General features: G+C 35.8%; 4 protein-coding genes across 7 annotated transcripts; 1 reads left to right on the top strand and 3 right to left on the bottom strand.

Moving 5' to 3' along the window:
• Nucleotides 1–1,439: 1,439 nt before the first annotated feature.
• LOC113696970 (lycopene epsilon cyclase, chloroplastic-like) lies at nt 1,440–7,391 on the bottom strand. Of its 2 annotated transcripts, none has more exons than XM_072055039.1 (11): nt 6,835–7,388; nt 5,881–6,052; nt 4,440–4,575; nt 4,194–4,304; nt 4,010–4,112; nt 3,420–3,563; nt 3,225–3,332; nt 3,026–3,122; nt 2,827–2,940; nt 2,263–2,395; nt 1,440–1,768 (listed from the first exon to the last, which is right to left on the bottom strand). In XM_072055039.1, exons 1-11 carry the CDS (start codon nt 7,162–7,164, stop codon nt 1,603–1,605), a joined length of 1,614 nt encoding a protein of 537 aa, XP_071911140.1. In that variant the 5' UTR covers nt 7,165–7,388; the 3' UTR covers nt 1,440–1,602. The 2 variants fall into 2 exon arrangements, with proteins under 2 accessions (XP_071911140.1, XP_071911142.1); XM_072055041.1 differs by having other exon boundaries at nt 1,556–1,768; nt 2,263–2,414; nt 6,835–7,391.
• A 4,172-nt stretch (nt 7,392–11,563) lies between these two features.
• LOC113694565 (single myb histone 4-like) lies at nt 11,564–16,279 on the top strand. 2 transcript variants are annotated; one of them, XM_072055037.1, is made up of 6 exons: nt 11,564–11,859; nt 12,571–12,788; nt 13,837–13,921; nt 14,953–15,036; nt 15,568–15,841; nt 15,935–16,279. In XM_072055037.1, the coding sequence occupies exons 1-6, from the start codon at nt 11,710–11,712 to the stop codon at nt 15,964–15,966; spliced, it is 843 nt and encodes a 280-aa protein (XP_071911138.1). In that variant the 5' UTR covers nt 11,564–11,709; the 3' UTR covers nt 15,967–16,279. The 2 variants fall into 2 exon arrangements, with proteins under 2 accessions (XP_071911138.1, XP_071911139.1); XM_072055038.1 differs by lacking the exon at nt 11,564–11,859 and adding an exon at nt 12,226–12,414.
• A 2,269-nt stretch (nt 16,280–18,548) lies between these two features.
• LOC113694790 (glycylpeptide N-tetradecanoyltransferase 1-like) lies at nt 18,549–20,639 on the bottom strand. Its single transcript, XM_072055036.1, has 2 exons — nt 20,473–20,639; nt 18,549–20,305 (listed from the first exon to the last, which is right to left on the bottom strand). The coding sequence occupies exon 2, from the start codon at nt 20,207–20,209 to the stop codon at nt 18,905–18,907; it is 1,305 nt and encodes a 434-aa protein (XP_071911137.1). The 5' UTR covers nt 20,210–20,305; nt 20,473–20,639; the 3' UTR covers nt 18,549–18,904.
• A 1,715-nt stretch (nt 20,640–22,354) lies between these two features.
• LOC113694940 (disease resistance protein RPS2-like) lies at nt 22,355–25,637 on the bottom strand. Of its 2 annotated transcripts, none has more exons than XM_072055034.1 (2): nt 23,156–25,637; nt 22,355–23,077 (listed from the first exon to the last, which is right to left on the bottom strand). In XM_072055034.1, exons 1-2 carry the CDS (start codon nt 25,459–25,461, stop codon nt 22,768–22,770), a joined length of 2,616 nt encoding a protein of 871 aa, XP_071911135.1. In that variant the 5' UTR covers nt 25,462–25,637; the 3' UTR covers nt 22,355–22,767. The 2 variants fall into 2 exon arrangements, with proteins under 2 accessions (XP_071911135.1, XP_071911136.1); XM_072055035.1 differs by having other exon boundaries at nt 22,355–24,239; nt 24,339–25,637.
• Between the last annotated feature and the right edge of the window lie 557 nt (nt 25,638–26,194).

The raw sequence follows: 26,194 nt of genomic DNA, 5'->3' as shown, positions 1-26,194 counted from the left end.
TTTTTTTCTTTTTTACCGAAACTGAATAGAAATCAATCCACCAATTTTAATTAAATTCCGTCGGAAATTCGATTAATAATTCGCTCTCACCCATAGCAGGATGCATTCTCTTCTTGCAGAAAGCAGTAGCGCAAGTGAGATGGATGAAATAGGTTCGTTCATGAGGTTTTAAGCATTTTCCGCAATAATGAGCACCGTATAGGTAACACTAATAAACAGAGCAAGAGAAGAAGTACTATGTTAGCTTGTTGGCGCAAGTTGCATACTCTGCCCTCCTTGCCGTCCTACTTTGATAGTCCTGTTTTTTTTTTTTTTTTTTTTATCTGTCCCAAATTATAGTCCACTCTCCAATTGAACAATGTAATTGTCTTTTAATTTCTCTAAAATACCCTTATTCGATATAAGTTGTTATTACTATAAACTACCTTATTTAATATAGATTGTTAGTATTGAATATAACTTACCCCCTTTAATGCATTTAAATTTTCCAAAACATATTGATATATGAAAAGTCAACTTTATTTAATGTAAGGATTTTTTAGAAAAATAGCAATTTAAATTTATTTTTATAACAAAGTTAATTATTTTTTCTTAAACTATGTGGAAAAAAGAACTAGAACTATCAAAATGGGACAGAGGGAGGGGAGTATATGCTTTGCTAAGGAATGTGGGGAACAGCATTCTGATATGGCCATTTCATTTTGCCCTTTTGTCCCAACATATCAAGCAAGAGATATGGAGACACGGGATCGCCACAAGGCGGTGCTGATAAACTCAAAAACCAGTACAAATAAAAGTTGTGATTCTATGATATTTACTTTTATGGGCTTGAATAGTAAGAGTTCAGGTATGTTGGGACGGTTCACTTGGGTACCGCATATCCAATTTGAAATAGCTAGCATGCATCAGTTAACTCTACCTCGGATAGTGCTTGAACTATTGATGATAAGAACTTTTCGAAACCTCACTCCCATTCTAGAGGTGGTGGAAGATTCTTCAAACAAATAGAACATCACCCCTTTAGAAATGGATGAGCAGCAGCAAAAGTTAATGGGAACATCCTTGTCCAAGTAAGCCTTACTTTCACTTGCTGTCCTGAGACGTGCCGCTCGTTTCCACCATCCATTGTAGAAGCAGCCCCTTTGTTATGGCTCAGTTATTCCAAACATGCATATATACTGCGCTTTTTGCACCCCCTACAACTTATGTAATATGTTCTGAGAACAACATATTGGAAAGTGTACGCATGCAAAAGTCTGTGATCCAGATCAGTCTCAAATCTTTGTTTCAGTCTAAGATTAGGATTAGGAAGCTGATTTTTCCTTTCATTTCTTTACTTTTTTGGGGTCAAATTGAGTAGATACGATGCCTTTGTATTTGGTTTGCAGTCCACAAGCTTAGGATTTAGTAGGCTGGAAGATGCAAATAAGCAGAAAGTATAAGAAGAACATGCTTGGAAGATCTTGGCATAATTCAGTAGGATGAAAAATATGCTACATGGACTTGCACCATGAGAAATGAGCTCTAGCAAGTGTAAAAACTTATTTACATGGGATTTTCTCGAATGGTTGGGGAAGGCTTTCGTACAGCAGGCTCTACGATCTATATAGCGAGATATGTTCTTACCATGGTTGCACCGGTTGGATCAGACAAAAGATGCTGTATAAGGCACTTTCTTAAGTCATTTGGTGCTATTACGAACATATAAAAGGCAAATAACAGGAGGTCTGTTGAGGAAAGACTAGAACCAAGAAATCCCTGTGACATCCTGTGAAAATAAGCATCAGTACTCTTGATGTCAGAGATGTTTCAGATATATACCGCATCTTCAAAAAAGAAACTCAGTCATCGCATATCAACCATCCAATAAATATATACACCGCTCGGGGATTACAGAAAGGTCCAATTAACCAAATATCAACTTATAGCAGGAATATTACGCAATCATCTCCACTGGAATTTCTTGTAATAATTTAATTGGCATCTAGATCCTAGACTAAGGTATTTTTTTATCTTGCGAACAATAAAAAGTTTCCAACTTTCTCTATGATACTGAGTTTGTAGATGCATGGATTGTAAGTGGATATTTACATATTCAAGAGCGATAATCTTACAAAAAGAACTGTAACAGGCATAATGGAATGTTCCAAGGTATCATGCTGCATTGCTTCTGTTTGTAACGCTTTGTTCCCAAGCCTCAATAATGCACATGCCGTACACAATAGAGAAAGAACAGAATGTAAGCAGTGATTTTGAACTCACCAGTTTGGCAAACGGAAGAAAGTCTGGAAAAACGCCCTTATCCCCTCAATATCCAGCTGCAAAATAAGTGCCAATCCAAAAAGGAAGAATGCTCTCTGTCGTTTCCTCTCTTGCGGCCAAAGAGTGTTCCAAGCTGAAACAAAAAATCCTTCCTTTACAAGTGATAGGCAAAATTTGGCAAAAATATCCCTTGTAACCTGAGGTGTTAGAAAAACATTTCCAAGCATTTAAAATATTCCGTAGTAACCTACTGCAAATTGTTGTCCGCGGAAAATTGAGGATTGGAAACACATCTTTCAGGAGTTATTATGCATTTCTAAGAGACAGTACTAATACTTTCTTCAATTTTGTTAATACTGCGATCTTATCCACAGTTATCGTCTTTTTTTCTCCCTTGGTGTCAGCATTCATTGTCTAACAACTGGTATATTTCTATCCAATCCTATTGATGCGGTGTGGCAATTTGATAGCCCGTCTTTCTGTCAAGTTTTGTTAACACACATGATACAATTAGTGCAATCAACAATCACAAAGTATTTGGAAAAGATTGCAAGGTCTATTTACCTTGAGCGGATATGTTTCGGGTCATCATGTCCTTAGCTTGACCTTGTTTCAAGATATTTGCTATTGCAGAAGCATATTTTGGGGCCTCTGACAATGATCTAACAACTGAGTAGCCTGATTTCATTGGAGCAACGACAAAATTCAGGAATCATTCCACAAAAGCAAGTAAAGCATGCGCCACAATAAATAGCTTCATCACCTGTGGCAGGATGTACCATGCTGGCAGCAGCACCAAATGCAAGATTTTTTTGCTCTGTATTTGGCAAAGATCCACCGACTGGTATATAAGACCATTCCTGCATAAATTGTTGCACATATATTATCCTTATACTTCAGTTAACAATCTTTTGGAAATTCCATATGAAGTAACAACTGCAGAGGCTGGGGTAGCAAAATACCTCTTCATAAGTTTTGATAATTCGAACTCCCAGAGTATCCAGTCTTGACATCAGTTTTTTCTTTAATAGTTCAAATGGCATGGCATCTTTTGAAGCCAAACAGGTTTCCTGACATGCATTTACTTCAATAATTAGTGAAGGATAACTGGCATGACTTCATGCCTACAAACGCAATCTATGGGATAATAGACGAACCTCAAAGAAAACTCTTGTTGGGGACATGGGCATAGCATAAAGAAATGTGGGAAATTCCGCTTCTAGAGATTCAACTTTGCCCCTCATGTAGTCTCTATAATCCATGAAGACCATCAGATTGGGGTCATATGGATTATTTTCCACCTACAAAGCAGTAAAGGTCATGACAAATATAGACTATATATGCTTGATAGAGAGCACAAATCAACTATCTGCCCATGAATAAGAAGATGGACATGAGAGGAGATGATCCAAAAGATTTTCTTCTTACAAAAGGAGTTAAGGTAAAGAATTGAATAGAGGGCAGAAAAGACCGAGATTGCAAAATTGAGAGTGCACAGGATTAGCTTCTGTTAGCTAGCGCATGTCCATTACTGTGACCATCAGAACTAGAGTATAACAATAAAGATAATATTTGCTGATCCTTAGCACTAGCAAAAGTAGCCTTCAGACTAGTAATTACATGCAGTAACTTGCAGCCATCTAGTCAGATTGAAGATATTGATTTGAGGAAACCGGTCTCAGAATTTCAACTTAAGTACATGAGACCAACCTTCAACCTTTTTAACATAACCTAAAAGATTCCCTACCTCAACCTCCACACCATAAGCTGTTTGAACAGAAACTCTAGGACCTCCCAGTTCATACTGCAAGAGTTTTCCAGAGGCTGCTCCAGATGCAACAGTAGCAAGCCTATGGTAGGATTAAAAGATGCTAGCAGTTAAATTAAGCGGGATCAAAAGAGAATTATCTAAACCAAAATTTGACATATACCTGCAGGGAATCACAATGTTGCCTTCACACTCTACAAGACTGTGACCGGTAGCAGCTTCGACAATCCTTTCCACCTTTGATCTAAGATATGACACACCTGACTCGACACACCTAGGGAAAATTAATATAAATCAAGAATCTATAAAATTCAGAAAGATTTTGGCAAGCTGACAGGGAAGAAAAGGATAATGAAAATTGGCAGACTCAGAAAAAGATCAGTACAGCCCAAAATAGAGAAAAATTTACCTTCTTAGCAGCTCCTCATGGAGCAAATGGCGACTAACTCGTCCATAAGCACGACCGATGAAGATGGGATCATTATCATCGAGATATACGACTGTGTCCCTCCAAACATGCTCAATGCATCCAGCAAGCCCAAGATCTGATACAATGTTGACCGGAAAAAAGATGATGGGAATCTTTGATAAGGAGTTATAAACCTCTAAAAATACTCTTGCAATTTCAGCATATAAACACAGCTTTAATGCAGAGACTAACACATGCATACTAGGTATGACTCATATTTTTGTGCCCTGTAGTGATAACGTACTGAGCAGTACATACCATTATCCGGTATATCAACTGATAACAGCCATATATTTGATTGATAGCCCATGTACTTGATATAAATTTGACTTCTGTTCCTCTATATAACATGGAATATCTTCAGATTTTGTTCTATAGATGGCGGTCTTCTTGGAATTTGCCAGTAGGCTTCAAAATTGTCAATTAGTTGATATCTCTTACAGATTACCACACACGTCTATAAAATGATTTCAGAAGAAGTACCAAAAAAATAGAATGGGCCTCCATTTTCTTGACAGACTAATTGAAAGATTTACTTCACTGAATAACTTAGAAAAGAAAAGTGTAACGCATATGTTTGTCTCTTCATCTAAATGAAGACATCTGGCTTCAAAAGTAGCCTGAACAACTTTTTTCATTTAAATTCCATTACAAACTTCACAACAGATGACCCCAAGAATTGTATCTAGACCTTTTGCCTGATCCGAGGTTACCTTGAATTACCATGTTGTAAAAAGCTTAATGCACATAAAACACCAAGATCACCTTGAATTGCCGTCCTATTAAAAATTTTTAAACATACATAACACCAAATAACATGATACTCTAACAAGAGACAACCATTGTGTGAAAAGCACCAGAAACATACCCTGAGCATTAAGGAAGCTTGAAGCAGCTCAACAAAGACTGATGCCGGACACTAGGAAAAACTATAAAAATGATAACGGACAGTCAAGCAGGTATCTTTAAGTCTTTTAGTATCACTATGGCTTCAGTTATAGTAGTAAATTCTTGGTTAATCGGAAGAGAGAATAATGATGCCAGAACTCGAATATTTTATATATTCGTTCTACGTAACTCTGTTTGCGATGTTCTGTTAAAAACTCTACTTTTACTTCCACAGAAAGAAATTTCTGAGAGTTGAATATTATTGTTAGTCTGCAACCTGTTTAGCTGTGTAGATTCTTGTTTCGTGTGCTTCTTGTCAATGGAAGTAATTAAAAGGACAAATTTCTGCAGATTCTTAGCAAGATATTCTTCTCCATCTTTCCTTTTCTCCTCACATTTCTTCTTCACAAAAGGATCCAACTTTAGAGCATCTTGACAATACAAGTTAATTGACCATTTATACAAGATTACCAGAGACATACATTGCTAGTACCTTTAAATTCATCCTCCCACACACCATAATTATTTGTGAAAGGAACATCTGGCCCAATTAGCCCAACCGTCAGACCTAGCTTAGCTGACTCTGCGGCAAGGGCAAGTCCAGCAGGACCACAGCCGATCACCACCAAGTCCAGTATGCTATTACCGGCTGATATTTCCGGCATCTGCAATTGTGAGATTAGTTCGTCAAATATTCTGAGAGCAGCAGTATAATTTGTAAATTACTAGTATGACAGTACTAGAGCGACATTATATCAATGAACATACTTTTACATTGCTAATTTGTATTGCACGAAGAAGATTGACATAATCTAATGTTGTAGTTTGCCCAAAAAAAAAATTGAGATTTAACAGAGTGGTCAACTCCGAAACGAACTGTCTCTTCACTCAATCTCGTCAAATTTGCCATTAATAACTTGGGTATCCATTGTGACACGCTTCAAGAAAGCCATATAAATGGAGGAATTGATTGCCCAGGTAAGGGGGTTCACCCCAACCAGGCCAGTTTGTCTATTGCGTGACATGATGTTGGAACATTACATGTGTTGTGTGGCATGATAAATTGACTTAAATCTTGTACACCAAATTGGAGACGAATTTCCTCATAAACATCTCCAAATTAGAGACGACTTTTGATGTTAAGAGCTTTTCGAGTGCTCGACAGAAACATGTAAAAATAGATCGGTTAGGTTGTAGTACCCTTTTTCTTGCGTTTTTTCCAACATTGATGTCTACCTTGCCTCATGCAGCCATCAAGAATCCAAAAAGTAATCTTTTCCCTAGCTAATAGACTCAAATTTTTGTCTTTCGAGTCATTGCACCAAAAATAATTGCCACTCGATATAGATTAAGATTTAGCAAATACTAAATGATATTCTCGTTGCCAAAAAAGAAACTAGAAAAGAAACAGGCAGAAGAGGAAAAGTGGAGGTACAAATAACAAAACCTTATCCGAAAATTTAGACTGTTGATCCATTTGCTTGCTCTGTTGCATTTGAACGTAGAGGAGCTCAGACCCACCAGCCTTGATGTAATCTTCTTGATCAGCAAACTTTTCTTCTTTATCAACCACACAACTCTCGCTAGCTGTTGTACGTCTGCTGCCACACCTCACTTGTACGACCACTGTTCTACTGCTACTGTATCTACTCCACACATGATGATGATGATTATCCCTCAGCACCACCCTCTTTCTCCTTGATGACCCTTTAACATTAGGACATCCAGAAACGACCATTGCTGCAACATTTTGAGCTCCAAATCCAATGCACTGCATTCTCGCTACACACTCTCTCTGGGTTCTCAGTCTTCCTCAGAATGTGAGCTTTGGCGGCATTGCTTTCTTGGCATAAAAAAAAAACTGCAAAAGCTGCACGAAAACGCTGCTGATTGTGTTCCAACGGGCACTTTTCTTGCCCCCTCTTCTTCTTCGTGCTTCTCTCTTTTTGAGCTGAGATTTTTCTGCTGAGGAAGAAGAGTCTCGACTGGAGTAAGAGCAGCTTAGCTAAGCTTAAGTGGATAGGGGGAAGAGAGCTTGTCGATGACTTGTTCGCAACCCATTCCACTGGATGCCACGTGGTTGGCTATGATTTGCTAATGATTTGACGCGGAAAAAGCTAGTTATCCATAAATACGAAATGCATTCAATTATCTCAGTGTCCCAACAATTCGAATGACAATTTGACTGAAACATTTTATCTAGAAGACAAGCACAAGCAGCTTTATGTACAAAAGTTCACATAAAACCTGTGAGACAGCTGACTAGTACGCAGGCGGTACGAGTGTGTTCGGATAGTTACACTCATTAATTTACTTGTATTATTAATATATTTTTTAATTATTTTTATATTTTACGTACGTCATATTTATAAGTGCTACAGTATCTTATTTACAAATTATCTCAAATAATTTATCATTTTACCAAAATTTTGCTATTAATTTCTCACGAGCCAACCTCTGTTGGCCACCAAAAGAGGGAATAATCAGTCCTCCTCTCGCCACGTGGTTGAAATCTCTCCCCCAACTGCATTTTCTCTCCAGAATATTTTGAAATTTGGCAGAAAATTATTTAACTTTCTCCGAATCTCTTAATAAATTAGATAGTTTCGCCCCTTTTCTATTTCTCTTAATATATGATCAATTGTAACAATGTTGTGCTAAATTATATATCCTCAAAAAAAAAAAAAAAAAATATATATATATATATATACACATAAGTATGATTTTTCATATCACTTTTCAAACAAGTATAATGTTTACCAAAAATAGGTTTTTTTTTTAAATGTCGCTTTTACGTTGTACCATGCATATGCATGTTAGACGTGAAGATTGCTTATTTAATAGCTATGCTTCATTAGTAACTAAGATTTGTGTATCAAAGAAAAAAGAAAAATTCCATTGGGTCTTTTTGTTTTTGTGATGGGAGGAGAAACATATAAAAAATATTGGAAAGAGTTGTCTTTTACTTTATGTCAACATCATCAGTAAGTCATACATCCAGTTAAAATATACCCATGCACTGATCTCTCTGATTGGATTCAATATTTTTTTAAAAATTAATTTTTTAAAAATTATTAAATTTTTTAAAAATATTTTAAAAAATATTCTAAAAGTAGTCTAATTTTTTTAATATTTAAAAAATATTTTAAAAAATATTTTAAAAACTCTTATAATCTTAAATATCTCAAAATATTTTTTAAAAATATTCCAAAATATATTATAAAAATACTGTTACAGTAAAATTTTTCAAAAACATCCCAAAAAACAGCTAATCCAAACTACACCAATTTTTTTTTAAAAAAAGATGATGATTCTCTTTCATCTCTTTATCTTTGTTAAGTTTGAAAAAAAAAACAATAATTCCACTCAAATAAGGCACCTGGATATAAATTTGAACTACTAGTGGGAATACCCGTGCTATGCACGGTGCTGACATTATTGAAAAAAAATAAAATGGTGAACAAATAAAGGTGAAAAAACTTTACTAATAAAATTAAAATATAATATCTGTTTAACAATAGTTTGAAATATAATATAATGTATATATCATTCAAGAACCGTCTTTTTTCGGTTGTATAAGAATTATTAACAAAAAAATACAATAGTTAATATAGAATAGCATCAATAGAATTTAATACAATTGTGTTGTAATCAAATGAAAAATACGCACCAATTAAATTGTTATTAGCACCCATAGTTAATGAAGTAATCCCTATATAAAAATATTTTGGTACATGTAGTAATTGGTAATCTATAAAATAAAATAAATTGCTAATCTATAAAATTGCTAAGTTGTCTATAAATAGCATCAATAGAATGTAATACAATTGTATTGTAATCGAACAATTGTAATACAATTGTATTGTATTATATCTATAGTTGATTTAGCAAAATAGTGCAGCCAAAAAATGTGTATGTAAGATGAGTATGACGATATAAGAAGTTGTATATTTACCATGATCACGCAAAATCATTGGTGATGTGGATGCCTGGCGATCTTGAGTACAGTTAGATTTTTCATTTCTTTGATCTAGAAATAAAATATATATTAAATTAAAAATCAATAGTTTATGTATTTATTTTATGTGTAAATAGTGATATATTGTATGAGAACTGTTAACCGAAAAAATACAATAATTAATATAGAAATAGCATCAATAGAATTTAATAGAATTGCATTGTAATCAAATGAAAACAATTACAGAGAAGTGGTTACCTGAATTAAGGAATGCAGTTTTAAATGCTCAAAAGTGCCTTGATGATTGCACATATGTCAGGGGCTTGGTGAGTTTTTTGCTTCTCTTGAATCATTTTCTTTTTTCTAATTGTAATATATTACTTGCAAGTGTTAAGTAGGACTTGACTTTAACCTTTCGTTTAAGTACTTTAAGCAATGAACTATTTATTCCATGAGTTAAATTGTGCTGTTGCTAGATAGATGAATCACGTAGTTGTAATTGTCATTATTGATAAAGAAAAGAAAGGCTAGAATGCAATTTTGCCAAAAGGATTTCTGACGAAATTAAAAATTAATCCAATTTTAATAATGGGCGTATAGTGCCTTAGTTATTAGTAGTATCTGAATTATTTTTGTTCAATTATAAACCATTTTTAATTATTTTTTAAAATTATAAAAAAATCTTTTTTTTTATTTCATGCACGATCATTTTTGTAATAAAATTATGAAAATAACTATCGTAACACCTATTTTATGTGATAAATGTGCAATAAAAAATAATTAAAAAAATTTCAGTAATACAAACAAATAAATTTTTATAATATACAATTTATGTTAGAAATAGTTGAACTCTCAATTATGAACCTATACCATCCGTAATTATATAAGCAAGTAATACCTTTTTATCTTTGCTTTACAGTGTAACAATAAGCAAACAACCGTTCATAAGATTTTGTAAACAGTTTTCAGAAATAATGGATGATCAGAAAATCAATGCAATATCATTCATGACAAAAAATAAAGCAAAAGCAAAACATACTTAAAAGGCAGAGGGGACTGACCTGGAAAATTAAGCTGGCCGCAAGAAGGTTGATTTCTGCTGGAGTCTCTGCACATAATATCTTCAACTACTGCTCACAAAAGAAACAAAATCAATACATTTACAAAATCAATAGAGAACCCAAAACAAATAAGAAACTGAGAGAGAGGGTGAGGGATTTAACTCGATAAGTTAATTAAGTCGATCAGTAAAAGAAGAATTTGTATGAGTAATTGTAGGATGAGTTAAGATAGTGGGATAGTGGGAATATTGATTGGTGATAAGGTGATAGTGGGATAGTGGGAATATTGATTGGTGATAAGGTGGGTTATAACCCACTACTGTTTTATGTATTAAAATAAATACAAAAATATGAGTTAAGATAGTGGGATAGTGGGAGTGAGATAGTGGGAATATTGATTGGTGATAAGGTGATAGTGGGATAGTGAGAATATTGATTGGTGATAAGGTGGGTTATAACCCACTACTTTTTTTATGTATTAAAATAAATACACAAATCTAGAAAAAAGTATGACAAGTTTAGAAGGCATTGAGAGGGTTTCTGCTAAAAATTCCTTCCTGAATACATATAGATATAGATTTTGAAACCAGTATACCTTGCCTTCATGGAGATGATCTGCGAAAATGTTTATTGTAGTAGGAAGGTGGGTGGGGAGTGTTAGTTGGAGTAAGGTGTGTAAGAAGTGTTAGTGGGAGTTAACTTCTTGTTTGAGGGAAACTTGGGAGTGTTAGTTGGAGTTAACTTCTTGTTTGAGGGAAACGTGGGGGTGTAATGTGCCTATGATATTTTTTACGAAATAAATTAAATATAAAATGCTAGAAAAATAGAGTTGAGAGTGGGAAGGTTTGTGAATGCTTGTTGCTAAAAATCCCTTCTCAAATTTATATAGATATAGATATCCTGTAGCATTAATATTTCCTTTTACTAAGAGGAAAATAGATTCGTGGAACCAAATGGTAATACCTTGATACGTTTTTCTATTTTTGGGGCCAATTGGAGATTAATTGGGCTAAAAAGAGAAAAAACAATTCTAGAAAAAAAGAAAAAAGGAAAAATGAGTAACGGTGTAAGCAGTGACGACCTAGTGCCTCACATAAACAGTAACGGTGTCGTATCATCCTCGTTACCCCACAAAGAAAAACGAAAACAATAAAGACTTTGAAGCCGTCACTATCATCAGTATCGTCTCAGAAGAAATCAAACTGTAGAAGAAGGTAGAAGGTAGGGTTTAAGGGCTTTTTAACTTAAGCATAACAAATTAGAGTATTGGCAAAAGCAGTAGCAGCAGGAGCAAGAACTAGAGATGGGAAATCCGAAGCAGAAGTGGACTTCCGAAGAAGAAGAAGCGCTGCGAGCCGGCGTCAAAAAGCACGGCACCGGCAAGTGGAAGAACATCCAAAGAGACCCCGAGTTCAGCCACCTCCTCTTCTCTCGCTCCAACATTGATCTTAAGGTCATATTCACTCATCTTCTCCCAATTCCTTCTCTTTTTTCTTTTTCCTCTCTTTTGACTAATTAGTTGTTCTTGTTATTGGAATTCGTGCTTATGTGAATATTAATTTTGATGTGATTGTCTAGTTGTACTTTGATCCTTGGATGTTGGAAAGGGATAACTTTATTGATAAAGATGTCAACGGTTTTTTTTCTTTTTTCTTTGGGTGTCTGTATGATAATTCAAATATTATGGTTTTTTTTTTTTTTGGTAAGCAATATTATGGTGGCAAATCAAATGGTACAGAGACTGTGCTATTTGTGATCTGGCCTGATAGAGCTTCTGTCAAGGTTTGAAGTCTGTCCATTTAGGAATTTTGTCTGAATTACCTTAAATGAATGATTTGAGCATCCATACTGAATTTCAGATTCGTGGGACATTAAGCAAAAACACATCTAGAAATTACAAAGTCCTGGTGATGTGCAGTTGCTAGGAATGTATTCTTGAACAAAGAATAAGCACCTAATGGAGCAACTTTACACATCTAGCTTGAAGATCAATACTTCGGTGCTACAAGTACTTAATTTCCTTTTCTATGGGTTTTCATTTTTGTGCTAAATGGAGAAATATAAACTATAGGAGTTTGTTTTCAATTTGGAGTTTGAATTAATGGTGTCTTTTAGATTTAAATACTGATTTGTTTGCTGTAACATGTTTCCTATCTTTTTGAAGGATAAATGGAGAAATTTGACTGTTAGTGCTAGTAATGGCCTGGGGCCTAGAGAAAAATCAAAAGCACAAAAAGGGAAGGCAATTTCTGACGCTCCTGCCACACCACTGCCCATCACACAAGTTCCTGCTTCTTCAACTCCCCTTTCGCTTGAGGTGCCTGCTGATGTGGCTGCTGATGATTCCTCAAAATGTTTATTGGACGGAAAAACAGCCTCAAAGTAGGTGATCGTGTATATTCTTTACGTGCGCTATGACTGTGCTTAGTTGATTCATTGCTCTTTTTCGCTGTACTCCAACTCTTTCTGCATTCATAGTTATTTTAAAAGGAATTGGAAATAATAGCATTCAGAATTCAAAATTTGGCAACATAAGTAATTATTTCCTTGATAAGACCAAATGATTTATCATGGCAAGAGGGAACCTATAAGTGTGGTGTTCATTCAGGTCTACAATGCAAATCTTTATATTGTAGGTTTTAAATTATAATAAGGAGTCCTACAATCCATGGTTGGATCCATCAACTGGTCCTTCCAACTGATAAATGGTAGCTTAACAATTCAGAATATTGGAGAATATAGAACCTCAAGGCTATGAGAAGGGAAATAAAAGTGTCAAGGTCTTACCAATCTAGTTATAAGAAACTCTTAAGAAGTGTTTGTTCTTGGTCAATACATCATGCCAAAATAGTAGTTATATCTTTGTTCTTTAACCCTGCAAGAAGGCTTTCTCTTTGATGTGCTGAAATGCATAAAGATCTGTTGCACTGTTGAGATGGAAAGTTGAAATTGGTATGGGCCTAGATGCATCCCCTCGTAATGGGATGAATTAAATTTGCTGCTATTCCCACTTGCGAAATGATGTTACAAAGGCTAAAGTTGTGTATCTATCATTCTTGGGCCTAGGGGACTCATTGTAGCCACTTGAGCCATTGCACTCAAGTTCAACTTCTTGTGGCCTTCGTTGTTGTTGTTGAATAGATTAGTAGTAGTTAAAAAAATTATTTAATTTCATATTTATTTGTCATTTCGAACAGTATTATCTTCATGATAAGGGACTACTCAGGCTGATTTGTTACAAACATGAAGTTCTTGGTAGCCTGTTACAGGCCTGGCCCCTTTTCTACAAAATAATATAGAGCGTTGATTCGGTTCCTTCCATAATTGGCTGAGCGGACTTTCTTTATTATTTTCCTTTCTGTACACTGTAGATTGTCTAGTTATTTCTTTGTTTATTTGCTCTTTATGATGTTATTGTTCCTTTCAACAGGTATAATGCGATGATTTATGAAGCACTTTCAACTCTAAAAGAGCCAAATGGATCAGATACCAGCACTATTGTTAATTTTATTGAGGTTTGCTGCTGCCAGTTCAGAATTATACAAGCATATACATTTCTGTTGTTTATTTTGTCATGATTGGAGATCTCTTCATCTGAAATTCAAATTTCTATATGAGGAAACCCTAGGATTTTGATTTTCTATAATCAGCTTCACATAATCCATTTTGTGTACTTTTGTTGAGCATGATTATTTGATTGTTTTATGTTTGATGAGTACCAGATATGAGTGCTTTTTTTTTTTTTTTTTATTAAAGGTTCCTGTAATTAGTTGAATGAGTTTTTATACCTTCAAAGGCTTGTCTGGTCTCAATATATGCAGCTTGTTTGCAACCTTGCTTTTGATGATTTTCCTTACATGTCAAAGAAAAGGAGAGAGACTTGAGACATTTGATCTATCATGTGACATCTTATATAAATCTCAGAAAACATATGATCCTTGCATTATATGGATCTTGTTTGTTGGTTGTTTGAGATGAAATCTGCATGAATAATTGACTTGAAAAGCTGTATCATTCTTTTTTTTGTGGATTTAAAGTTTTTATTTTATTTCAATTTCTAGTGTCCTATTTATCAATATGATGCCTTGGAAGTACTTGTAGAACTAACACCGTTCTACAAAATTCAATATAGTTTTGGGTGAAAACTGAAAAGCTCCAATGTTTACAAAAACTTCTTCAGGAATCTTTTAGTTACAGGTGGACTTGGAATGCTTACTTGATTTGTTGCTGAAAATCTCTAAGCCGATCTTTTTTTTGTTCTGTTTGGACAATTTCGTATGTTTCACTGCTGTTTCTTTGAACCCCCAAACCCCTGGCAAACAAAAAATAAAATAAAATAAAATGAAAGAGAAGTCAGATATGAAAAGATTTCGAATGAGAAGCATCATTTATCTAATTATGGGTGGCACATGGGTCTTCACAGTCTCTGGTGTAGGCTCAAATTCTGTTGTTCTGTAACATCCACTTGGTTTTCATTAAATTTCTTAGGCAAAATTTATGCTTGAAAAGAAAACTTATTTTCTGTATTTTCATGATTATTATGCAGCAAAGACATGAGGTGCCCCCAAATTTCAGAAGGTTAATAAGTGCGAGGTTAAGAAGGCTTGTTGCACAAGAAAAACTTGAAAAGGTAAGTTATATGATGATTAACACATTTGCAGAATTCTGTGTAAATACATTTTTTCTGGTGTTCATTTCATAATTCATATTTGGTGTCTTGAGTGAGTTACTTTTCTGGTTCTACTTGGTCCACATTGCAAAATGTATAAATGTCTTTTAATTAATGCCCAACAGTGTTATGAGTTTAGTCAAAAGAATTTTGTAATGCAGTTGGCATTTTCTGTTTATTACAGATTTTCTGTTTATCCACGTAGGCAACTCCAGAAATTGCCTTTAAGTTATCCCTCATACAACACTAGTTACCAGACAGCATTGACAAAACTCAAAATTCTACTCATCATTACATGAGTGAATTTGGTTCTTTTTACGGTCGCATGAATTGGCAGACAAATGAAAGAGAAAGGTCCATATTGGTGACTCCTGGCCCATCCCTGCACCCTGATTTTTGTAATAGATATGGATATATAGAAGCTGTTGTATACAAAAAGTTCATAATTTAATGGGAGGATTTGCTCATTGGACACTGTAATTACTGGCACAGGTTCAGAACAGTTACAGAATCAAGAAAGATCTCTTAGAGGGGTCAAAAACTCCTGTTCCAAAACCCAGAGATGTCCAGCCTAGGCAAGCTCAAAGCATTGGCTATCTCGCTGATACGGTTGAAGAAGCAACTGTAAGTGCTGCATACACAATTGCTGAAGCAGAAAATAAATCATTTGTTGTAGCTGAAGCTGTGAAGGAATCAGAAAGGGTCTCGAGGATGTCTGAAGATGCAGAATCTATGCTTCAGTTGGCGCATGAGATTTTTGATAGAAGTAAGTTTCAAAAATCCACATTAGATGTTCCTTGATATTCAACTAATACTGTTTACTTATTTTGTTTGAACATGTATTATACAATTTTTCCAGGTTCGCATGGTGAAATGGTGCTAGTGGCATAGAGTACGTGGTCTTGTTCGTTTCCGGTCATGCAAGCTCCTGTATCTGAAACTTGTAAATGCTCCAGTTTATGAAGGGTCCTGGCCGTGTAACTAAAGTAAAACCAGGATGGTTCTGAATCAACCAATATTAGACATAAAAGGTTGCCAAATTGTGCTGATTGTGAGAAATGACCTTGATTTTTTGGAATTTTGGTAACGCAATTTTGGAAGGTTTTTACTTCATTCATTATTGATTTAAATTCTTTTTCCCTTGGAAGATGTCAAACTTTGTGGATGTTTGATTGGAAACTGATTAAGTGACCTCATTGATGTTTTTCTTCCTATTTTTTAGATTAGTTTTCTAAATATGCTCTGTTTTTGAAGGAGAAAGATCTTTAACCAATGACTGTTTCGCATGCGTTGCACCAAATCTTAAACAAGTAACATATGGAAGCATGTTGTAATTGGTTAAAGGTGGTAGTATTGTTTACTTGGGCATCAGGATATTGGCTGAATGAGCACCTGAGAACAAATGTATCCTATGCTTTCTTTGACATTGTACGTGGAGGTGGGTTGGGTTCAACAGTCTCTTGAAGGGTTAATTACTGAAAATAATTTTCAGCAGCTTATAAAATTGCTGGAACCACCCACCATCTCCATCTGACCTCTAATTTGTATTCTCGCAAAATGCCGAAAGCTTTCTAAGTTAGATTATTAGAGTGAAAGGCCTATTCATTTCTTGCCTGGTACAGGGCAAGATTGACTCGGAACTGCACGAAAGCAGCGCAAGTGATTATAGGTATTGTGGTTATTGCAAAGGCAGTTTAATTCAGGAATGGAAAAAGGCATGGTAGTTGGTAATGCATCAAGGCCATTCTTATAATCTCCATGCCAAATCTTTTTCTTTTTTTTTTTTTAAGTCCTCCTGCCCCTTTCCATATAACACCCTTCCTGCCTCCAACTGTCAAGCTTAGAACTCGAACTCTAAACTTGACGAAGAAGACTTTCAAGGGTCCTCTCTAACCATATAAGGCAGTAGCTTTTTTTCACAGGAATTGATATCTACGCTTCTCATTTAGCCTCTTGCACTTCAATTCACCTACTAAAAATATAGCCTCCAAGGAGTGCTAGAGGCTAATTGAAAAGTGCAAATATCACTTCCCCTCTTTCACTAACATGTTCTCCTTGATACTCCTATGTCAGATAATATTAGGATACAGATCAAAGTTCCTTCCCCTAACATTCTAGGGCATAAACGCATGTACGGATAACAAAACCATCTTGTTGCCTGCGCAAAAGAAATAATTTATCAGCTGCAAAGAAACCACACCAAACCTTGGCATTAAGTATAGAATGTAACACGGTTACTAGAAGAGGCTGCCTCTCATTATGGGATAGTTGAAGCCTGAAAATTATGGGAGCCGCTCTGACAACCCTTAGAATAGCTATTTACGCGCATAGGACAGTATATTAGTCTGGATATCCTCCTCCTAGAACATTACCAATAAGTTGAATGAAGGCGTAGCATTTTACATACTCTGGGCATAGCAGATCTGCATGCAACAACCCAGCCTCACCCCAAGATGCAGTAAAGAATGCCAACGGAACGTCAATTCTAAATTGCAAACGGATAAATTTAAAGATATGTGCAAGCAAGTCATCTATCCTTTAAAACATCAACCATAAGATGCTTCTGTCAGCCTGAGAGAGAGAATGCAAAGCAAGAATGGAAAGGCTTAACACAAGGTATAGAACCAGACCCCAATCCCAAAAGTAAATGGCTATGTCAGTAGCATCAACTGCAGTGGAATACACAAAGCAACTAAGGCATAAATCTGTTGCATTGAGTACTCAGAAATATACATGCATATAAGCCCTAAAAACAATAGAATTCGACAAAACTGACCCCTCTTCAACGAGTGGAGCTGACAGGTTTTGCCAATACACCATCAAAAGAACACATAACCATTTATACTGTCAGTAATCCAGTAATTGTCTACCAAAATCAGACCAAAAGCATTACAGCTTTCATGTTAACATCACAAACAAGTTTGAAGAAGTATAGCATTTTCCATCTTGGACCCAATCCAATTTTGGCACTCAACAACCAACATGTGACAACTTTTGACCTTCTTCCTCCTCTTTCTCCCACATCCTCATAACCAACAATGACACAGAATTGTATTATCTGTTATTTGTTTCTTTTTCTTCTTCATTTTTCACCAGAGACAGTTCAGAGTGTTCAGCCCTTAGAAGAAAAGCATTTTACCTTTTGTCAAAATGAAACAAGGCCATTGGTCCAAGCATTCAAGAAAACTGTATGCCATCCTTAAAGATGGAAGGACCAGCACACTAATACTAAGCAAAAGGAAGTGAGAGTGACAGAAATCAATTACAATTGGCAATGACGCTGTCAAACAGAAAAAGTTACACAACTGCAAAGCAAAAGCAGAAATACGTTAAAACATTCAACACATAAACTAACATATAGTACATAAATTCCAAAACATGTCAAATGGTAGAAATTTAAAGCACTTAAACATGTGTAATAGAGAAAAAAGACAGTGATCAAATCTATCTCGGTCAAATTACGACCAACCACATGAGAAAAAAACATAGAACATAGTATATGGTTAGGAGAAATTGTGCACTTGCTGCAAAAGAGCAAATATTACTATAAGTTACAATGTGAAAGAAAAGACACTTATATCTTAAAACTATTAAACCATAGAAAATCATTTCATCTTCCCCACAAGCCTTATTAGCTCAAAGATAATCCACAAGCATCCAGCAATTCCCCAGATAGTGAACTTACAGTCTTCAAGTAACAGACAAATCCTCTTATTACTCTGGACCCAATGGACAATAAGAATCCAGTATTCCATCAATAGCAAAATGAAAAACCAAAAATAAGTTTAGCTCAGTGGTGCATGATAATTGTCCCGAATCACATATCAAGCTACAAAAGTACAAGACCCAGTCCTGATGGCCTAAGCGCCTGATTTAGCCTATAGTTGTAAAGATAGTAGTACAGTTGGCCATCACCCTGTCCAAATTTAAGTTCCTTTAGGAAAGACTCATTCTCCATAACATCTAGTGCATTAAACACATCAAAATTCTCCTGCTTTGCAATGATAAGTGCATCATTCATCAGTTGGAGCAATGGAGTATTTGTTGAGACATAATAGAATGTATAAGCTGCTTTCAAAATTGAGTACTCCTGGCTGTGAAGAATGGAAGAAGGAAGAGTGTAGAAGCTGAAAAAGTCAGTAATCTCATGTGTCACTTGACTCTCCACTAAGTAACTATCAACCACATTCTCTTGGGGAAGGAGCCAGTGCTCCACCTCATTATCATCAAATTCTGGAGCTACAGAAAATCGGCTCAAGTAGTTCCTAAGCAGCTGGGTCACAGACGGAACATCTCTGAGTTCCATTTTTCTTAAACCAGGGGTTGAAGTTGAAGTTGGCAACTTGTAGAGTTTAATGGCCCTGCTCATCGTCATCCTCTCACCAAGCCTGGAAAACCCAACATCAATCAGTTTTTTTGGGTTTAAAGTCCTATGCCAGTATTGGCTAGTAGTCAATGGTGTTGGAAGAAGCACTCCAGCAGTGTAAGCAGCCTGCCAAACATTCTCCAAGTGAATCCTCCTCGTAACCTCCTTAATCATAACCGGAGCAAGTCTCTTCGACCTAAGTTTCTTATGAACGCATAAAAAGTTAACCTCAGCCATTTTCACAACTTGATCTCGAACCCTCATGTTCACAGGAATGCCACTAATGAAAGCAACCAACTTCTTCGAAGCCTTAACACGAACTCCAACATGCCAACTGCTATAATACCCAGGAGAACGCAAAGCCCAACGAAGAAACTCCTTCGAGTAATTAAACCTGAACATGTTATCGTCATCCTCCACATAGTTATTGGTCAACAACACGTAAACCTCATTGCATACTTCATCAGACCCCATGTCACATGTACTCCATTCATACGAGTTCGGAAGATTATAAGGCTCTTGTTTTACCTCAGACAATGGCGTAGGCAGTTCAATCGGCCCCTCAGGTAAACTAGAATTCCCAACATCCTTAAACTGCCCAACGGGCTGTGTCTCCCAAAATTTGTGTTTCTGATCAAAAGGGTTCGAGTTTTGGAATCTTTGAACCAGATTCTCTAGGGAAGCTTTATAGCTAGAAACAGGGTTTTCATCAGAATTTCGATCTGGGTTTTCATAATTAGATCCAGATGCAGAATCTTTGTCAGCCATTCTTAAAACTAAGCCTAACCCTTCGTCAAAAACTCGATGTTGAATGAAATTTCTTATACTGAAAGCAAAAGTTCCTTCTCCTTTCTAGAGACTAATCTGCCATTGGAAAAATCAAACACATACAACCAATCAGAAACACCATTGTTCTCTATAACACAATATCAAATATGTAAATGCAATCAACATGTAGGCATCAATCAGATGGATGTTACCAAAGACGTAAATTTTGTGTAAAAATTGATACAAAGAATTATGGGACTTACATATGTATGATGAAACTGAATTGATAAAAGAGGGTTTGATTTGCTATAAGGGCAGGTAGCTTGGCAGGAAAATGTAGGGTTTTGAGGGGTTTTATATGAATTTGGGTTTGTTTATAGAAAAAGAAAAACCGAAGTAATTTTCAGATCCTGTCCACCGATGGACCGATGCCCCCAAAGCACAACCAGAAACAGAATCTTGTAGCCAGTTTGGGCTTTGGAATTGGGACTTGGGACTTGACATTAAATTGCTTTTTTTTTTTTTTTTTTTGCATTTTAGCCTCGTTATTTTGCACATTTTCTTTTGCAAATGGCTGGTACGTAGTATGGGAAGATTATAGTCCTCTTTGAGAATCATTTTAAATATTTAAAATTATTACAATTTAAGGATAAAACACACTTATTTCACCATAATAGTGAGTTTAATTCGAAAATATGATACCTAAAAGATACAATACTTCCGCCCAATGTATCATGCTTTAAATTAGAATTTTGCATTGTGACAAAGTACAACTCAACTTCATAGATCGTCAATTACTTTAATATATATATATATATTTCTAAGTAGTACCATTTTTTACAGTAGCAAAGTTCAACTATTTTTTACAAAATTGAAACTTGAATTGAAAAAAAGAATTTAATTGCTAATGAATGTAATAAATGTGCATATATATATATATATATATATATATATATATATATATATATATATATATATATGGTAAAGAGGTGTCTATGTTAACTATGATTAGAAAAATTCTATTATTTACCAATATTACTAGACTTGTTAATGGCCACATATTTTAGATAGTAATGCATTCATATTCAATAATTAACTAAGAAACCTACTTTTTCCAATCCAAAACATAATTTGTGCATGTTATTTTTTTTTCTCTAAATCTCATCCAATCCTCTCTTAATCATTTAAAGCAAAAAAAGAAAAAAAAAGCATACCTTTCCATACACACTATCAAGAACTATTTGTAGTATAGCATACAACACAAACCATATAGAAGAATATCATATCTCATGACTTTTTAATATGGTCCTAATTTTGTGTATGCTTGAGATACACATAAAAGTATGTATAGTTTAATTAGAGATCTTGTGGTTTTGACAAAGATACTAATTAGTATTTCATGGTTGGGTTGAAAAAGAATGTAGCTAACAAAATGCATATATACTTGATGGTATTCACTCATCCAAACAATTTTCCTAGGAGAATCTTAGCGATATTTTTTGCACCTTTTCACACTAATGCTTAGTTAAATCTTAGGGGCATTAAACAAATTAAAGAAACTAAAGGAGCGTAGGAAAGACTTCTATCAACCTAGACAGGGCCAAACATTGCATTAGTCTGTTTTGGGAAAAGGAATGGTATTGCAGAAAATGCTGGCTTGAAATTGAGAATTTCCAGTCCTAGCTTGACACTCCACGAAAATTGTAAAAGCAGCATAGCCCGCGAAATGATAATTAGTCGAGGAACTCCACTTCCGTGAATCGAGCAAAGTCTATCTAGTCACTAACTGTCTCTTTTTGCCCACTGATACCCATCCCAGAATTAACAACAAAATGATAGTGAATGATGAAATTCTTCAAAGGGCTCTTTTATGAATCCTAAAGTGCCCTTAATTTGCTTGCTCTGCCCTGTAAGTCGTGTAATGATTGCGTCTCTTGATTAAGATCGTATGCAAGTTATTAGCTTCAAGGAAAACTCTAAACTACATTATGACTAGTTTTTTCCTTCTGGGGTTAACGTAATATTGGTTACATACAAGTCGTGAATTTAACAATGCATGTACGGAAGCATGGACATTTTCTTGGGAAAATCAGGACTTTGCTGATTCTGCTCCAGGAACTTGGGTGGGAGTTTGCAACGAAACCCTTTGAAAAAGAACTTCAGGTTGTCAACAATGCCAACTCAATGAAGCACCATTTGCCAGACAGCAGCAAACAGTAAATGGAGTTCGGGGTGAAACTTTCTTTTGTCTCCAATCTACTCTGAGTTGATACAATTGGTTTCCGATTTTCCTGCTGCATTTCTTTTTTATGCTAACAAGTGCACTTGCAGATATTTAAGCATTGAAGGGTATTTAACCTCAGGATATTATACTTTTACTGAAAATATGACTCTGAACCTATCTTTGAGAGACGTTGCATATGGAGTAATTTGTTCTTGATGTATTATGCATCTTCAAATCTACCGGGCAAGCACAGAGGGAAATGACGATTATAAGCAAGAGCCACTAACAGAGAGGAGATTCTGAAGTGCGAGACTTTGAGGCAATAAGTGCTCCATCATGCTGATGTGAAGTGGGGAAGGAAGGTGGATTTGGTGTCTGCATCATCCCACTCCAGAGCATCCCACCACTCCTTGTAACAGTAGATAGTTGGCAGTTCTGCTACATTATGGGCCTTGAGTGGTAGCTTATTCAGCTTTGGACAATCTATCACAGCAATTTTCTTCAAAGATGGAAAAGACATATTCTCTTGAGAGATGCTCTTTAATTTAGGCAGTTTTCTAATTGACATGATTCTGAGGCGAGGAAAAGCATTCAGGTAATCCTCATCTTCCACTTGATCTCCACTTATTATTTCTTCCATCTCCCTACAGTAAAATAAGTAAATCATTTCAAGCTTTGGAAGCTTTAAAATCCAGCTAACGTTCTTCAATTTGTCACAGTACCAGATGTTGACAGAACGAAGATTTCGGAGGCATCCTTTGCTCATTGGATTTCTCCATACCGATATCAAGCTTGGAAGACCATGCATGGCAAGAACCTCAAGGTTTGGCAGCCAGTTATTCTGAGCCCCATCAATGATTGCCAAATACTTAAAGTCTGGACAGTTGTTAATGCTGAGCCTTCGTAGTCTCTCACCATCTCCTGTACTGTGTGATAGTTGCAAGTTATAAAAGCCTTCGCACTCCCTTATATACAAGTATTTTACACATCTGCGCAAAGTTCTGCTACCAGATAGCCTTTCCAGGGCATATAAATTGGCCAATGTGATCCCTAAGGAGGTCAGATGTTGCAAGGATTCCAAGTCGGAGAGCCTAGCTTGATCATCATCATCATCAAGATCTTGCAACTCCCAATCCCCAAAACTGTAATAGAAGTTCAATACTTTCAATCGAGAGAGTCCAGTTATCGCTGTATGTGGAATGCTCTTAAGATACCGATTGCGTTGCAGATCCAAAAGCCTCAGCTTTGCCAGACCTCCCAATTCTCTAGGCAGCGTGCTTATTTTAGTTCCTGACAAATCAAGATGCTGCAACTCAGCCAGATTACCAATGTTCTTTGGTATCTCTCTGAGACTGGTAAGTGATAAGTCCAAAACCTTGAGATTGGGCATATATTGAAAAAAATTTTCTGAGATTTTGTTGAGATCGCTGTTCCATTGTAGCAGCAAGGTAGACAAATGAGGACAAACAGGAGTTCCAGATATTTCAGTGATTTCATTATCCAGTAATGAAATTCTCTGTGCTGCTTCCCAGTTTTCAGCTGCAGGTGCTTCTGTCAGTCCTGAGCTAGCCTGCATTAAGATTTTAGCGCCATTCTTTCCACCACCGGATGCAACCCATAAAGCAAAACTTCTGACAACATCATGCATCTTTACTTGGGTTTCCTCTTCACCATTTTCCAAGAAACAAGCTACTTTGAGAGAACCAATGATAGCATGTCCTATTGTATGGACATCATCACCAGCGCTACCTAGAAACCCCTCCCCTGCCCAGTATTCTATAATCTGTTCTTTCTCTATTGGATAGTCTTCAGGAAATAATGAACAATACAAGAAGCATAATCTTAGTATATCATTCTCTAGATTGTCATAGCTGAATTTAAGCAGTGTAAAAACATCTTCCATACCACGGAGTTCTGAAGGAGATTTGTTCAGCACTTCTATGGCATACTTCCACTCCTCTTCTGTTTGTTTGTTTGCCATAGCCCTTCCAATGGTGACTAGAGCTAGTGGAAGGCCTCCACATTTTCTGACAATGGTATCCGCATAAGCTGAAATGACTGTTGAATCCATCATCTGTCTCCCAACCTTTTCATGAAAAAGCTGCCATGATTGCCGCTCATTCAAGAACTCCACCTTCAGCTTGCAATTGGCATCCATGTCGCTGCAAACATCCATTGAGCGAGTGGTGAATATGACTTTGCATCCGTTTTCCCTGCTGGGAAGAGGAACTCCAATCTTCTCAAAATCAAGCCCTTCCCAAACATCATCTAAGAGCAGTAGAAATTTCCTCCTCCTCATGACACTGTATATCCTTGAAGTTCGCAATTCCTGGAACTGGTTTTCATCCCAAGACAAGCCTAACCTCACCCCAATGGCTTGCTGAATTTTCTCAACAACAAGTTCTTTAGACACCACAGCCCAGATTACCACATCAAAGTCATGCTCTAATGTCAAAAAGCCATTATTTATGCTCTTCAGAAGGGTAGTCTTCCCTATCCCACCAATTCCATATATTCCAATAATCCCAGTATTCACCTCCTTGAGCAATTCTTGCACACTTTTCAGCATCAATTCTATCCCTATAGCTGGCCTAGTAGGTATTTCCACCACAGGAACAAGAAGCAGTCCATCAGCAAGGTTGACATCCAAAATCGCTTTTCCCTTCAAGTCATTGATTGCTGAAAGAATCCGCAAAACCTTCCCGCTGAATTTATATCTTGAACAGTAGTTCTTTCCACAGCAACCATTACTCCTTCCATTTTCAACATCTTGTGTGATGGATCTTACTTCTGTTTCCACACTTTCTACTCTTTCCAGCCAACCTTTGACTTGGTTAGTGCATGTTAATCCCAAAAGCTCTGCTCGATCAACTTGTTTCTTCAAGTCATCCCTGGCTTCTGTGAGCTCCACCAGAGCACCCTCGAGGGAGTGAATGCTTTGATCCAAATTCACAACATTATCTACTCTTGGGAAAATGTAATTAACAATGGTGGTGAGAAGGTTGACCAGAGGGCTCACAACATCCATTGCTACAGATGATCTGAGAAGACAGACTTCTCCTTTTGCTTTGTGGGGCTAATAAAGATCTCAGATCTCATGGACGAGTGAGCTAGCTCAGATGGAGGTGCTTATTGACTATTTAGCTTATTGAATGATTAGCATTTAGCAGTTGTAATTTATTCTGGCAGAAGTTTGACTTCTACTTTCTACTTGAGGGCTCCTGGCCTTTCTACTTTCTACATGACAAATTCTTTATTTCAGTCGCTTGAGTTTTGGAAGAAATAAAAGAAATGATAACTAAAATGTATCTTTATCTGTCATCAAATATATATGTACCGATAACGAATATATGAAGAACAAAGTTGGCATAAAGAAAGTTTTTTTTTTTTTTAAAGTGAGATGGGTCGTATTTGAGATTTCACATTTATTCTCCATTTTTCCGAATTACTCAACGAATTCTTAGGAAAGAAATTTATTTATTTTTTTTTAAATTTTTCTCACTCTCAACACAATTTGGAAGAAGTTTAACATATTGCAAATTTAACGTACTGCAAATACAATTTAAGGAGATAAATTTTGGACTAGAAAAAAAAAATTTATCATTGACAATCTGTCATGACTCCGTTTGGATTGATCATTTTTTCAAAAATAAGTTTTTCAAATACAATGTTACAGTAATACACAATAACTCAAAAAATATCTTATTCATTTAATATATCAAATATTTCAAAAAAATTTTATATAGTAAAAATTTTTCATA

The sequence above is a fragment of the Coffea arabica genome, chromosome 6e, assembly GCF_036785885.1.
Source record: "Coffea arabica cultivar ET-39 chromosome 6e, Coffea Arabica ET-39 HiFi, whole genome shotgun sequence".
Classification (NCBI taxonomy): Eukaryota; Viridiplantae; Streptophyta; class Magnoliopsida; order Gentianales; family Rubiaceae; genus Coffea; species Coffea arabica.
This window is presented reverse-complemented; position numbering and strand designations above follow the sequence as displayed.

Excerpts from the sequence above, each read along its gene's own strand:
- LOC113694790 (XM_072055036.1), bottom strand. The coding sequence starts at position 20,209 with ATGGCTGACAAAGATTCTGCATCTGGATCTAATTATGAAAACCCAGAT.
- LOC113694940 (XM_072055034.1), bottom strand. The coding sequence starts at position 25,461 with ATGGATGTTGTGAGCCCTCTGGTCAACCTTCTCACCACCATTGTTAAT. Across the intron at positions 23,078-23,155 it reads CTTCGTTCTGTCAACATCTG|GGAGATGGAAGAAATAATAA; the intron begins GTACTGTGACAA and ends ATTTTACTGTAG.
- LOC113696970 (XM_072055039.1), bottom strand. The coding sequence starts at position 7,164 with ATGCAGTGCATTGGATTTGGAGCTCAAAATGTTGCAGCAATGGTCGTT. Across the intron at positions 4,113-4,193 it reads AACATTGTGATTCCCTGCAG|GCTTGCTACTGTTGCATCTG; the intron begins GTATATGTCAAA and ends ATCCTACCATAG. Across the intron at positions 2,396-2,826 it reads CCGAAACATATCCGCTCAAG|CTTGGAACACTCTTTGGCCG; the intron begins GTAAATAGACCT and ends TTTTTGTTTCAG.
- LOC113694565 (XM_072055037.1), top strand. The coding sequence starts at position 11,710 with ATGGGAAATCCGAAGCAGAAGTGGACTTCCGAAGAAGAAGAAGCGCTG. Across the intron at positions 11,860-12,570 it reads GCTCCAACATTGATCTTAAG|GATAAATGGAGAAATTTGAC; the intron begins GTCATATTCACT and ends ATCTTTTTGAAG. Across the intron at positions 13,922-14,952 it reads CTATTGTTAATTTTATTGAG|CAAAGACATGAGGTGCCCCC; the intron begins GTTTGCTGCTGC and ends ATTATTATGCAG.